Source organism: Microchirus variegatus, assembly GCF_963457635.1.
Source record: "Microchirus variegatus genome assembly, chromosome: 15".
NCBI classification, from domain to species: Eukaryota; Metazoa; Chordata; class Actinopteri; order Pleuronectiformes; family Soleidae; genus Microchirus; species Microchirus variegatus.
The window spans coordinates 21,782,423-21,794,914 of record NC_139816.1 but is presented as its reverse complement, the minus strand read 5'-3'; the positions used below and the strand labels follow the sequence as shown (position 1 = coordinate 21,794,914).

At 41.4% G+C, this 12,492-nt stretch overlaps 1 protein-coding gene across 1 annotated transcript in view; it reads right to left on the bottom strand.

Moving 5' to 3' along the window:
- Positions 1 to 389: 389 nt before the first annotated feature.
- The window catches only part of brwd3 (bromodomain and WD repeat domain containing 3), a gene marked incomplete at both ends in the record, with an annotated part of 30,112 nt that continues 18,009 nt past the window's right edge, over positions 390 to 12,492 (bottom strand). The window contains 21 exons of the mRNA XM_083901749.1: positions 390 to 1,186; positions 2,665 to 2,799; positions 3,258 to 3,346; positions 4,848 to 5,017; positions 5,105 to 5,257; positions 5,380 to 5,514; positions 5,632 to 5,682; positions 6,568 to 6,643; positions 6,966 to 7,091; positions 7,452 to 7,572; positions 7,671 to 7,826; positions 8,880 to 8,941; positions 9,371 to 9,482; positions 9,580 to 9,662; positions 9,747 to 9,871; positions 10,250 to 10,357; positions 10,454 to 10,564; positions 10,689 to 10,884; positions 10,965 to 11,038; positions 11,289 to 11,459; positions 11,566 to 11,659. Coding sequence (XP_083757875.1) covers positions 390 to 1,186; positions 2,665 to 2,799; positions 3,258 to 3,346; positions 4,848 to 5,017; positions 5,105 to 5,257; positions 5,380 to 5,514; positions 5,632 to 5,682; positions 6,568 to 6,643; positions 6,966 to 7,091; positions 7,452 to 7,572; positions 7,671 to 7,826; positions 8,880 to 8,941; positions 9,371 to 9,482; positions 9,580 to 9,662; positions 9,747 to 9,871; positions 10,250 to 10,357; positions 10,454 to 10,564; positions 10,689 to 10,884; positions 10,965 to 11,038; positions 11,289 to 11,459; positions 11,566 to 11,659 — 3,145 coding nt within the window. The remainder of the gene's footprint in view (positions 1,187 to 2,664; positions 2,800 to 3,257; positions 3,347 to 4,847; positions 5,018 to 5,104; positions 5,258 to 5,379; positions 5,515 to 5,631; positions 5,683 to 6,567; positions 6,644 to 6,965; positions 7,092 to 7,451; positions 7,573 to 7,670; positions 7,827 to 8,879; positions 8,942 to 9,370; positions 9,483 to 9,579; positions 9,663 to 9,746; positions 9,872 to 10,249; positions 10,358 to 10,453; positions 10,565 to 10,688; positions 10,885 to 10,964; positions 11,039 to 11,288; positions 11,460 to 11,565; positions 11,660 to 12,492) is intronic.

The following is a 12,492-nucleotide window of genomic DNA, read 5'->3' as shown; positions in this document are numbered from 1 at the left end:
TGAGAGCAAGCATTTTTGCCACCGGCTGGATCCTGGTGCAGGGAGTGCACAGTCAGTATTGACTAATGTCAGTAGCCTCATACAACCACATTTAAAAAAAACACTGAACTATCCCTTTAAAGGCTCCTCAAGTGTCCAGTAAGGCTGAGGTGAGATAGTCCAGTTGCAGAGGAGTCCGTTTTGTCCACCAGGGATAAAAACTCCCTGGCATGTCATGAGCACCAGCTATCAGATTCAGAGTCACAAGCAATCTTGGAATAAAAAAATGAAAAACCATATATATTTTATATATAATATATATACACTTGTACAAATAAGAACAAAAAAAATCCCTGAAGTATTCAAACAACTAAAAATGTTGTGTTGAGGTTTTGGAAATGGGCACCTTGTCAGTGACCCCAGCCCATGAGGTGGCTCACACGGGCCTTCTCAGTCATTCGGCGCACCCGCCCTGAACGGGACATGCCCAGGTTGAGAGGGTCTTCCTTCGACCCATGGCCATCGTCCTCTAACTCATCTCCGTACCGGACTGTCCTGCGGCCCTGGCTGCGTGTGTTGACTTTCCGAGATTTGCTGCTAGCTGCTGCTCCACTCTGCTGCTCCTCTTTGTTCTCATCATCATCATCTTCCGTCCCCGGTTCCTCCTCAGGCTCCTCTTCCTCCTCCTCAGGCTCCTCTACCTCATCCTCAGGCTCTTCTTCCTCATCCTCAGGCTCCTCCTCTTCTCCCTCATGTCTTACATGCACCTGTTGCTGCTGTACCTCTTCGTCCTCCTCTTCCTCCTCCTCCTCCTCCTCCTCTTCTTCTTCTTCCTCCTCCTCTTCCTCCTCTTCCTTTATAGGAAACTGCACTCGCTGTCTTTTCGGCCTCTGTGTCACATCTTCTGCTTTGCGTTTCCTTTTCCCCGAGGCTGTCGGTTTACGCTCAGCAGATGGCTGTACTGACAGGGAGCAGGGAGCTTTACTATAGTCATGATCTCCTCCTCCTTCCACGTACTTCTCCTCCTCAGAATCAGAGCTGTTGTCACTATCAGATGATGACGAGGAAGACGACGACGACGTGCTAGAAGATGAATCTGACATGGAGCTGTTGGATCCAGATGCCTCTTCATCATTATCTGACTGCAGCACTTCCTGCCCAGGCTGTGGCCTGGAGCCATTGCTCAGATTTAAACGACATTGTCGCCCTGATGCAACACAAAAGGACATCATTAATATTAATGCCACATATGTAAAGCAAATGCAGATTCTCCTCTTCACACATTACGTTAGAAAACAATAGCTGAGAACGTGAAAAGGTGCAGTAAACTGTTTGATAGCTAGCTGAGATGTAATTTGTAATTTTTTACATTTAAAATTCCTAAAATTGATGAGTATGGAAGAAAGAAGAACAGGGGCCCGTTGCACAAAAGTAAGATTCAGATATCCAGGATAAATGACCGAGTTCAATCCAAAGACCAAATTTAAAAAAAAACAACACGGTCATGATAATAAACCAAACGACAAAAAGCGTGGCAAAGTATTGCCGACTGCCTGAATGTCTAAGTATTGAATAAATACACATTAATTCCTCCGCCACAACCATCACTTATCAAAGTTAATTAAAATCTCCGAAAACTTTGTTGTACTCTGATAATGAATTAGTTGAAATGTGATGTGGCCTGCCTGAGTAAGGAGAGGGCTCCACAAAAATATTTGTGTATGGATTTTCCCTGCATTTATTTCAGTGTGCAGACAAGTGGGGTGTATTATATACAGACCTTTGAATGTGTATTTATTCTCATCTATGTTCCAATATGCTTTGAATGTGTGCTTTCTGTCTTTGTAGAGACAGAGAGTTCAGTTTTGAAATGAGCTGATTTACTTGATTTATCCTTATTCAATAAAAACATCATGTTACTCTTTGATGTGTTTTTATATTTATATGGTGTGGATATATATATATATATATATATAACATTTCGGTGAAATTATTGTAATTAATGATCAGAAATGTTTAGATAATGACAGCGGGAATAGTTGAATGTAAAAACATTGTGTAGTGGGCAGTGGAATAACTATTGGTTTCCATTTGTGGTGACTGCTGCTGAGATGAGGGATGAGATTTAATAAATCCTGGAACTTAGCCTGGTCTGGAGCAGACAAACTCCACAGGCTAAATCTCCATGGTAACTTATGTCATAACATAACCTGTTTTCCACTATCCTGCTTTTGTACAACCAGATCTCAGATAAATTAAGCCAGGATTACCAAGATATACTGGCTTAACCCCTTATCCTAGTTTTGTGTAATGGGCCTCAGGACTGTAGATAAATCAGCTCTGTTTGCGTACAATGTTGTTAAACTGCTACCAAAATTTCACTTCTCTACATGGTTGTTAAACAAGTGGTTTGATACTGGAGTTTTTACAGTAATATTCTGTACTAATACTGTCAAACAGGTTAACGTTTATGTATATACTGTTTGTTCCAGTGCACAAGAGAGGACAAACCACCTGCAGACACAGAGTCACATACAATCTATAGTGGGGACCAAACCAGGTTGAACGGGTGTGTTTACAATAATATTCTGTCAAAACACTGACGAACAGCAACCGTTTCAGACTTTAACCGGTGTGTTCATCCATACAATTTTTAAACAATATATTTTTTTTTTCAAGTCATACCTGACTTCTTCATCGGAGTTGCTTGGCTGTGAGTTACAGGATGGGACTCTTGGTCTCTGCTCCCGCTACTCGTCCCTGAACTTGGGGAAGAAGGCTGGATATCTTCTTCCGCTGCTACACTGCTGCTTTGTTGAGCTAAAGCAACAACACAATGCTGATAAATATTTAATCATTATCAGAGGAGCTGTAACAAGTCAGAGTCAGAGGAAACTTTGGTTTTCGGGTTCTGTGTATGGTAAGTGCATTCTTTGTTTTCTACAGTTTGATTCTTTGTTTCTCACTCAACTCAAGACAGCTTTACAAATGTGCTACAATTGAAGTCAATCACTGTCTAGTGATCCAATTGGATACAGTCAGACAGGCTACAAGCCGTAGAGTTACCAGACTACCAAACTGGATTTCAACATATTTTGGATATTGTAGCCAACTATGTAACATACAGAGCACACAGTATGCAAACACAAAACAAAGAATATGCGGACCATACAAAGAGCATGCATATACTACATAAAGAATGAGGTTAAGAATACTTTTGTCACATGCACATCAGTTTACAAAGAGATTCAGCACAGTAACAGACAGTGCAGTCATACCCTGACATGATCTCTGAGAAGAATTCCTGGATGAGGTCTGAGATGTTTTTGGCTTTGACACCTTCCCTGACCTGTGCTTCCCTTTAGAGCTGGTCAAAAAAACAGAAACACATCACAAAATCATCAACAATCAATAATAAATATAAGAAATATGTTTTAGACAACAAAAAAAAAAAAAAAAGCTTAAAACTATTTTAAAACTGAAATCAGAAGTATAAAATGGGTCAAAAGTTAAAAAGGATATTTCTGTTTAGTTGGTGCCGACTGCCCCATGGACCAGCGTGAGACACAAACACTCTCACTCAGAGGGTCACGGGGGGTGCTGTGCCCTCAGCTGACATTGGGTGATAGGCGGGGTACACCCGGGACAGTTCGCCAGTCCATCGCAGGGCCACATACGAACAACCATTCACTCACACTCTCACACCTACGGTCCATTTAGAATGACCAAATCACCTAATTTAAATCATATCCCATGTTTTTGGACTGTGGGAGGAAGCCGGAGAACACCCACGCACACACGGGGAGAACATGCAAACTCCTTACAGAAAGGCCCTAGTTCTGAAGTTGCTCCAAATGGGGCTCATAGACAATTCAATGAAATGTAATTTTTATAATTATTTAAAGAAAAAAAAAACTGCAAAGTGAAGTTTTAAGTCAAAGTATTACAACCATGTATTTTTTATATTGCCAACTGTGTGTCAGAGCTGCAATATGTGTGTCGTCGTGACATTTCTGACAAAGAGTCAGAGCTGCACTTAATTAGCTCATGTCAGAAAACTTCCACGACTTGTTTTTGTGCTTTAGATCACAATCAATGTGAAAAATACATATCACAAAAATACAATAAGTGTGTCTGATTCTCTGCATCATTCACTCCCTGTGCTGTCTCTGCAGTGGCTGTGCCACTCTACTGATTGACGGACAGAGCAGAGAGAAAAGGTTGAATGTAACACTAAACCGATTGGTGAGAGACAGTTGAGCCAGTTCATTGTTGTGATTCTCAACTAGCATTTGTATTAGCTGCAGGTGAAGGGAGGTGTCAACTGGACAAGGTGAAGACAGCCAGTAGTATACAAGTACAGCTGGGTGATATATATCACAATATGAATAAAATCTATATTTTTGTAAGGCTGGGCAATACGGCTTAACAATAATATTTTAGGCTATATTTAATTGTATATGTGGATATATAGCTGCACACAGGTTGTTTCTCTGGACTCATGAACGTTTTCTTTTGAGATATGTGTTCTTCTCAAAGGAAAGTAACAATACACTGTAAATGCACTCTAAAATACTCTACTCTTAATGATATGTATTACATGATCGTAAAATACACTTCTTACCTTTTATTTCAGATAACACCAGGTTTATTTATTTGCCTTTTTAATGTCATCTATTTATTTAATTTATCTATCAGTTTGTAAACAGCTCACAATCAAATATGCATTATTATCTTGAGTTGATTCAGGGCACAGGCAGTGCCACCTGTGTCAGTACTTCATTCAACCACACTTCAACACACTCGAAGCTTCACTGCAGCTCATCAGACTATTGAATGCTGGCTAGAATAGAAGAGAGACTCGGTACCTTGAGGATGGACTGGCAGGTGGTGTTGTGCCTCCATTGTGTAGTCTGTCCCTGTAGCTCAGCCTCTGACGAGTCCGCCGCTCATTCTGAAGTGCAGACTTGTGGTCGGAGATGATGGAGATGATGTGTTTCTCAAAGAAGGCAGACAAGCTGAGGGTCAAGGTATATATCTAGACAAAACAACAATGACAGAACTATTTATGCAGGACTGAACAGCTGAATTACAGTATTGTTTCAAATTATGGACGCTACTTCACCTGTGATTTTTTATTAGGTGTGTATGCTTTTGAGTTACTGAAAATAAGGCGGACGTCTTTGGCAAACTCCATCGGGTTTTCGTAATTCCCTGCAGCAAGTGTCTCTGACACTGTACCCAGATCCATGGGGGTGTCAATGATATCTCGATAATCCTGAACATAAACAAAATCCATTTACACTTCAAAGCAAAGGATATGATGGTAAATATTGTCTATACTAGACGTCAAAACTTGAGGGTTAGATAAGTGTTATCAGTGCAAATGAAGATTTTTACCTGATATTCAAAGAGATCCACGGGTTGTCTGAAAGGCTCTGAATCGGGGGAGACGATCATTCGTCGGAGTAGTTCTCGACATTGACCTTGCCATGCTTTCACATCCAAAACCACACCACGCTTCGAACTGGCTCCCTGGGAGAAGGAAATAAAACCAATTAAGACAGGAGACACTCACTGTAAATTGAAGCATGAGACAGTCTGACATGGACTATGTCAGATTGTGGTATACTGGACTCTGGTCCCTCTTACTCCATGTCCTGCAGATGTCCCTGGAGTGTCAGAGTCAATGTCCAACTCAGCCTGCAGAGGAAGAAACACAATTGCTGATCAATATCCATCCATACCACAGTTTCCCATTAATTCACGAGACTGTGGCGACCTGCCAGTCGGTCCTTTTCCACAGCTGTACTCTTCTCTAGTCTGCGTGTGACAGCGCACACATGCGCACACAGGCCGCACTCATAGACAAAGGTCACACTGTGTTGTCTGGAGCTTTCCTTGCTGTTTTTGGAACGGTCCATTGACACAATATTGGTATCGATATCTGATGACAGCGGGACAACAGGAGTGTGAGATAAGGGTTTAATTTTTAGGCAGTGGCACCCGTGCAGAGACTAGGTTATTCATTTGGATATCAGAGCAGTGGAGGCTATGTTGCCGATCTCATTGTGCCCGTCAACTTCTAACATACCATAACAGACAGAGTCTAAATTTGTTATGTTCGTATACAGCAATTTATATAACATTCTGTGGTCTCAAAATGCACTAAAGAGATCTATCACCGGGTTTGAAAATGTACACACACCCCCACCCACGAGGGTCAGAGACCCTACCACCACAGACTCCTAAAATCTTGTGGGAAACACTGTACCGCTTTACCCTCAGCAGGAGTGTCGCGGGGGTGCTGTGCCAACATAGAGCAAGAGGCGGGTTACACCTTGGACAGTTCGCCAGTCCATCGCAGGGCCACATATAGAGACAAACAACCATTCAATCATTCACTCTCACTCTCACACCGACGGTCAATTTAGAGTGTCCAATTAAACTAATCCTCATATTGCACGTTTTTGGACTATGGGACGAAACCGGATAAATCGTGATTAATATGTGCAGCCAAAAACATTAAGAGGAACCATAGGGTAAAAAAAAGATACAACTGTGCACTGCAATAATCACAACTCTCACCTCTACTTCTCCTCCACTGCTGACCTCACACCTCAGTTTGTGATGCAGATCCAAGATGTCTGTGCAGCTCTGATCACTATATGAGGGCAAAGGAAACACGTGCCTCTATTTGAGTATTTGTCCCTGGAATCTGGCTATGATTTGCTTATAAATCTATTATTTATGCTTCAGAAGTGTTCTTTAAAACATAGGGCCAAACTTATCTGAAACACAAAAAGGGGAGAGGGAAAGAGAGAGAGACTTTTTTCTGTCGTTTAGTTTTTTTAAATTCCAAATAATATCATAGCATGGTTCCAAACTTGTTTCAGAAATCTTTTTCCACCCAATTCTGTCACTTTGATAAAACAAATTTTTAAAACAGCAATAAGGGAAAAAACGATATCTCAGCAGAGTTTTACCTGATGTAATGCAGAAGGACATCGGTCACCACCTTGGCAGCTGCTACGATGGGGCTCTGAGGTTCGTTGAAAGTGCGGGCATTGTGTTCAATGTAGCGCACCTCCCACATTAATGCAGAAATCCGCCTAAAAACAGAGAACATCATCAATGGTAGGCGCTAAAATGGCCACACGATTTAGCATTAGAAATTTGAATTAACGCCGTCCATTCATGGAAGGGAATTTGGTTTGGAATTGGTCAATTTGATAGGTCAAGGTCTGTGGTGCATTTAAAGTAAGGTACCCAACCCCCCCATTGTTCCCTGGACACATAAGTGCTGCGCACCGCATCTGTGCCAGGTTTGTGTGTGTTCACTACTGGTGTATAAAAAAAGATCAGTAAAATACAGAGGTAAAATTCACTATCACTTATTGGTGTGTGTGCAAATAAAACTAACAATTTTAAGAAAATAAAAGTCGTAGTTTTATTGGATTGTGTAGCTCCACCTGTAGAAGCGGTTCTCCAGTCGTTTGTGGATCGTAGTGAGGTCAGTAGGGTAAGCCACCACAGTGCAGTACAGAGGATAGTCCCGCAGATTTACTGGTAATGTAAATGCCTTTGCAACATCTGTGGACAAACAGAAATTTGTAAACATGACAAAAAAGACTCTGGTCCAAGGCCAAAAACCACAACAAACAACACACGTCAAACCTGACTCAACCTACCAAGTGTGAGAAGCTGATCAATGCCATGGATGACTCTTTCACATTCTTCATCACGTGTGTGAGCTCCCCATTCTCCTTCCTGAGGCATGTAGAGCAGAGCCTTTAGCTCCTCCTCTGCTACCTCCACCCCATCGCCAACCTGTTCTGGCAGCGCAGCTGATGGAGGCATAAGATGTGTTAGACCATGATTAAGGGTGAATTCCAACCCTCAATCTCAAAAATGCGCTCCCGCTAGTGCAAGTGATTTAAGGGGTGTCCCATTTCTAACCCTGGATTTCCACTGGACGCCTTACAAACGCGGAACGTCAGCAGCGAACTCGCGTGATCTTTCGTGAATACCGCTGGCTGCCAAGGCACCGTGCTGCTGCCGTAACGCGCCCGGTGGGGATTGACGCTGGGCAGAGGACGAAGCAGTACGGTAACCACTGAAACGATGTTGTGACTACGCGCGGGTATAGACAGGCGCGCGCCTGTCTATATCCGCTTAGAGTCTGTCCAAGATCAGTTTGGAACACCACAAGATTCCAACTAGATGTGAGTACACGGTGGAACAGCACCTATTAAATGCTGGAAAGTCTCTTTGCGCAAAAAAAGCGAAACTTGGCTGCAGCGCGGATTATGAACTCTCCACGACACTCTTCTCTCTCTCTTTGAGCAGTTAAATAAAGAGATCAGCCACAGAATGCCCCATTTTTTACCTCAAATTTTCAAAAGCTCTGCATGCCCTGACAATTTTTTCATTTTTATCATTATTATATTTTTTTTGGGGGGGGGGGGGGGTTGTAATGTTTATTTACAGTATTTTATTGTTCTTTACATTTATATTTTCACATACTTTATCTCTCCGTTCCTACAATATAAAGAGAAAATTAGAATTATTCTGGCATATTTACGAATGGTAATTCATCGCGATTAATCGACAGCTACCCTGTGATTAATATGATTAAAAATGTTAATCTTTTGACAGCCCTAATTATTATACTTCTTCTTGCGTATCTATTTAGAGGTCACCACAGCAGATCCTTGCCTCCATCTTAACCTATTCCATGTGTCCTCTTCTGTTACATCAACTGTCCACATGTCCTCGTTATATAGATAAATAATAAAGTACGGATAGTACATAAATCTGCAGTTTCAATAACATACGAATACATTTTAATGAAATCTTTAGTGGTTACCAGGTGAAATGAATACATCAGTGCTACTGACCTTCCTCAGGAATAGGTTCCATGTCCCAGGGACTCATCCTCTCCCGTTCACCATTATCCCACCTGATGAATGAAAATAAAAACAGTGACAACTAGCATACCTTTATCATAAAATCTTAGGAAGAAAAGTTTTTAACCACGTAAAAAAGGCTCACCTATTAAAATCTATGCTGACTTAAATCTACAATAACCTGAGCACTCGGTCACTACTTTACATTTATTTTCCTTTGTAAACCTCTCAGATTTAAAATCATTGGACATGGGAGTTGCTCATCCATTACTCCCTCCATCAAGTTCAAATTGTGGTGTTTGAAATACTTCATCTGGATTTGTATATCCTGATCCTGACACATGCATACAGCAGGAGACCAGCTCAGTTACAGAAAAGGCTGTCCAACGCAAATATGGCAAACATATTTTCAAGATATTGTAGACTTAAGGGGAGTAGATTGTATTCGTTGAGCCTTTTGTTAGCTTCAGCAGATCACATACTTCACTGCATAGCACTGAAACAGGCTGTCTGGATACTCAGGCTGCAGAGGCTCCTGGTCCTCCACAGAGCCGAACCACCAGGCGTCATCAATGATGCTGCGAAACCTCATGTCTGTACACGACAATGAAGGGAAGAGATACGTAAATCTCAACAATGAACACAAGCTGTAAACAAAGACACCTTAAACAAGAGCTGTCAATTTACTAACCCGGTTGCCAGTTGTGCTCCTTTGCCTCATTGTAAAACTGCTGCAGTACAAGAAAGTCTATGACATCAGGCATGTCGTGATACCTGAGGAAAGAAAAGTAGTGAAACACATGGATTACAGTTTTTAATCATTATTAAAGATTGTGTGTATTGAAAATAAAAGCTCACTTTAGAGAGAAGGAGTCATTGGTCATCTTCCCTGACACTGGGTCTAAGAAAGCCAGTTTTAGGCAGCAGAGGGTGGGAGGTCCCATTTCATACTTGATTCCAACGACCTTTACAGATTCTTGGTCCTAAAAGGCAGAAGAAAACTGTAAAATAATCTACATCATTGACAAAGAGCTTTAAAAAAAATAAACAATAAAATAAGACTACGACTACAGATACATAAGTTCTTTACGGGTTTTTTGAAAAATTAGCTGACGAAGCTCATTTGTAAGTCAGGTAATGATGGAATGTGTGGAGTCATGTACAGTGATGTTGGATTTAAATTCTTGCAACCCTGCGCACCAGAGGTTTATTCACAGCGGGCAAGACTTAGTGAGGGTCTGTGGTGGGAAGACTTTACAGCGGGCTTTAGGGTTCTGCCAGATGTGATACATAGCCACTATAGTAGAGCTTGGCATAAACATCAGACTCCCAATTTCAGAAACGTACAAAACAAAATTTACCCTGAGGTTGAGTCTGTTCCACGGTTGTTTCTGAGGGTTGATGCTGTAGGCCTTGGCTCTGCGAATGGCCCGCACATAGGCCTGATGGCCTTGTTTGAAGTAGATGAGCTTGAAGAGGACAAGATAATTATGATCTGACTGAATATAGAATGTAATTTTAATTTAATTTATAATGTAATTCCAAGAGTAACACTCATCATGTACCTCATCTCCCATTTGTGGAACAAAAGGAGAGCGGTGTGGAACGGTCTCCATTATCCATGAAGTTGGCAGCCACTCCTCCGCATCAAGTCCAGCCAGAGAGGATGTGGGTTTCTGAACATGTGCAGTTTGGTTTGTTAGAACACAAAGTTCAGAATTTCTTGTCACTGTTTGCTCAGGCTTCAGTGAGATTGTGAGAAAACGTTTCACTCAAGAGATGCAAGTCATGTTAACTCACCTGTTTGGTCTCCTTGGACTTTTTCCTCTTCTCAATTTCTCTCTTCTTAGCCTCCTTTGCCTCTTCATCACCTCCATCTTCCTCCTCAGAGCTGCTGTAACCTGGCGGCAGTACAGGCCTCCTGGTCGGTCGCTTTGGTGGTTGGAGGTTGATCCCTGCGTCGGCTGTCCAGTCAGAATATTCACTGGAGGAGTCACTAAAGATCGAAGAGATGGTTTATTAGGTAGGTGACAGTAACTGTGTGTGGAAAAACAGTAGTTAATGAAAGATGTTTACCAGGAGCTACTTTCACTCTGCCACTGAGCTTCACCGTCAGAAGAGGCATTACTTTGCTCTGCCTGTTCTGCTGGCTGTCAAATACAAAAATACAATTTATATCATTATGTCTGACAGTTAATAGAAAGGGCTTATTAATGACTTCAGGACAAAAGATACTTTTAAATGTCGAGTGACAGAATTGGACAATTAAAGCGCTTGGTCATTTCTTCTCATGTCGTGCACCTGTAGAATTTTCCTGTCATATTCAAGTCATATCATTGTGATTGTTAGCCACCATCTGCGGCATTTAGCTAGTAGCTAGTAGATCACCCTTGAACTTACGTCTCCATCACTGTCAGACTCCACATGACTGCCTGAGTTTCGTCGGTTGCTGGAATTCCGACTCCTGCTGCCAGGTTGGCGGACTTGAGCTGAGCGGGTCTGATATGTGTGACGCTGCTGCTTTTTCTTGGTAGGTCGCAGGGAGCGAAGCCGTGAGGTCAGCAGATCGCTCTACCATGTGCAAGAGGAGGGGAAAGGAATGAAGAGAGCTAAAATGAGTTGACAGATGCAATATTTTGGATTTGTAAAAGCCGTTGAGCACTGAAGCGTATCAAACCTTGGGTGTACATATTACTGGTTTCTTCCTTCTTTCTGTGTTGTATAGAGAACATTCCATGACACCTTTGGCTTGTCTGCACTCCACCATAACCCTTTAAGAAAAAAAATGTTTAACTTTCATATTGTACAAACAAATGACAAAATGATTATAAAAATAGTGCAGTTGTATGTAACTTAAAATTTTTTTTTTTTTTAAATATCTGAAGGGACCATTTTTCTTTGTGAAACTTTATCAGGCTTGGGGAGTACAACTACATGTAACGGCGTTACGTAATAAGGATACAAAAAAACAGTAACTGTATTCCGTTACAGTTACAGAAAAAAAAGATGTAATCAGATTAAAGATACATCTGGAAAAAATTGGGATTATTAGTTGGATTACAATTAAAAATATGATGATGAATGAATGTTAATGGATCTAGCACTTGCCAGTGCGGCAATGCCGTATGCACGCGCGCACACATTACTACAGTTCACGACAAGTCACAACGACTCTCTGCTCTCGAGTGAAGCCAGACCGCTCATTATGACCTCGAGCACTAGAGAAAAAAATGCTTTTACTGCGTGGAAATTTCGCCATTACTTTATTTCTAAAGAAGGGGGAACAACATCACTGTACAGTGCAAGCTATGCCTACCAGCTGTGCACACACCGTCATCGTCCAAGGATTCCACATCGAATTTAAAGAAACATTTAACGGTAAGCAAAACTGTGAACGTTAGCTAGCTCCACAGAAATTATGTAAGTAGTCAATGGGTTAGATAATTTTAGTTGGATATTTCTTCTTTCTATGTCTTTATTTGCATTTGTATAATGGGTAATCCAAAAGTAACTTAAAGTAATCAAGTTACATTACTTAAATATTGTGGTACTTAGATTACGATACTGACTACATTTTTTAACAGGTAATTAGTAACTGTATCAG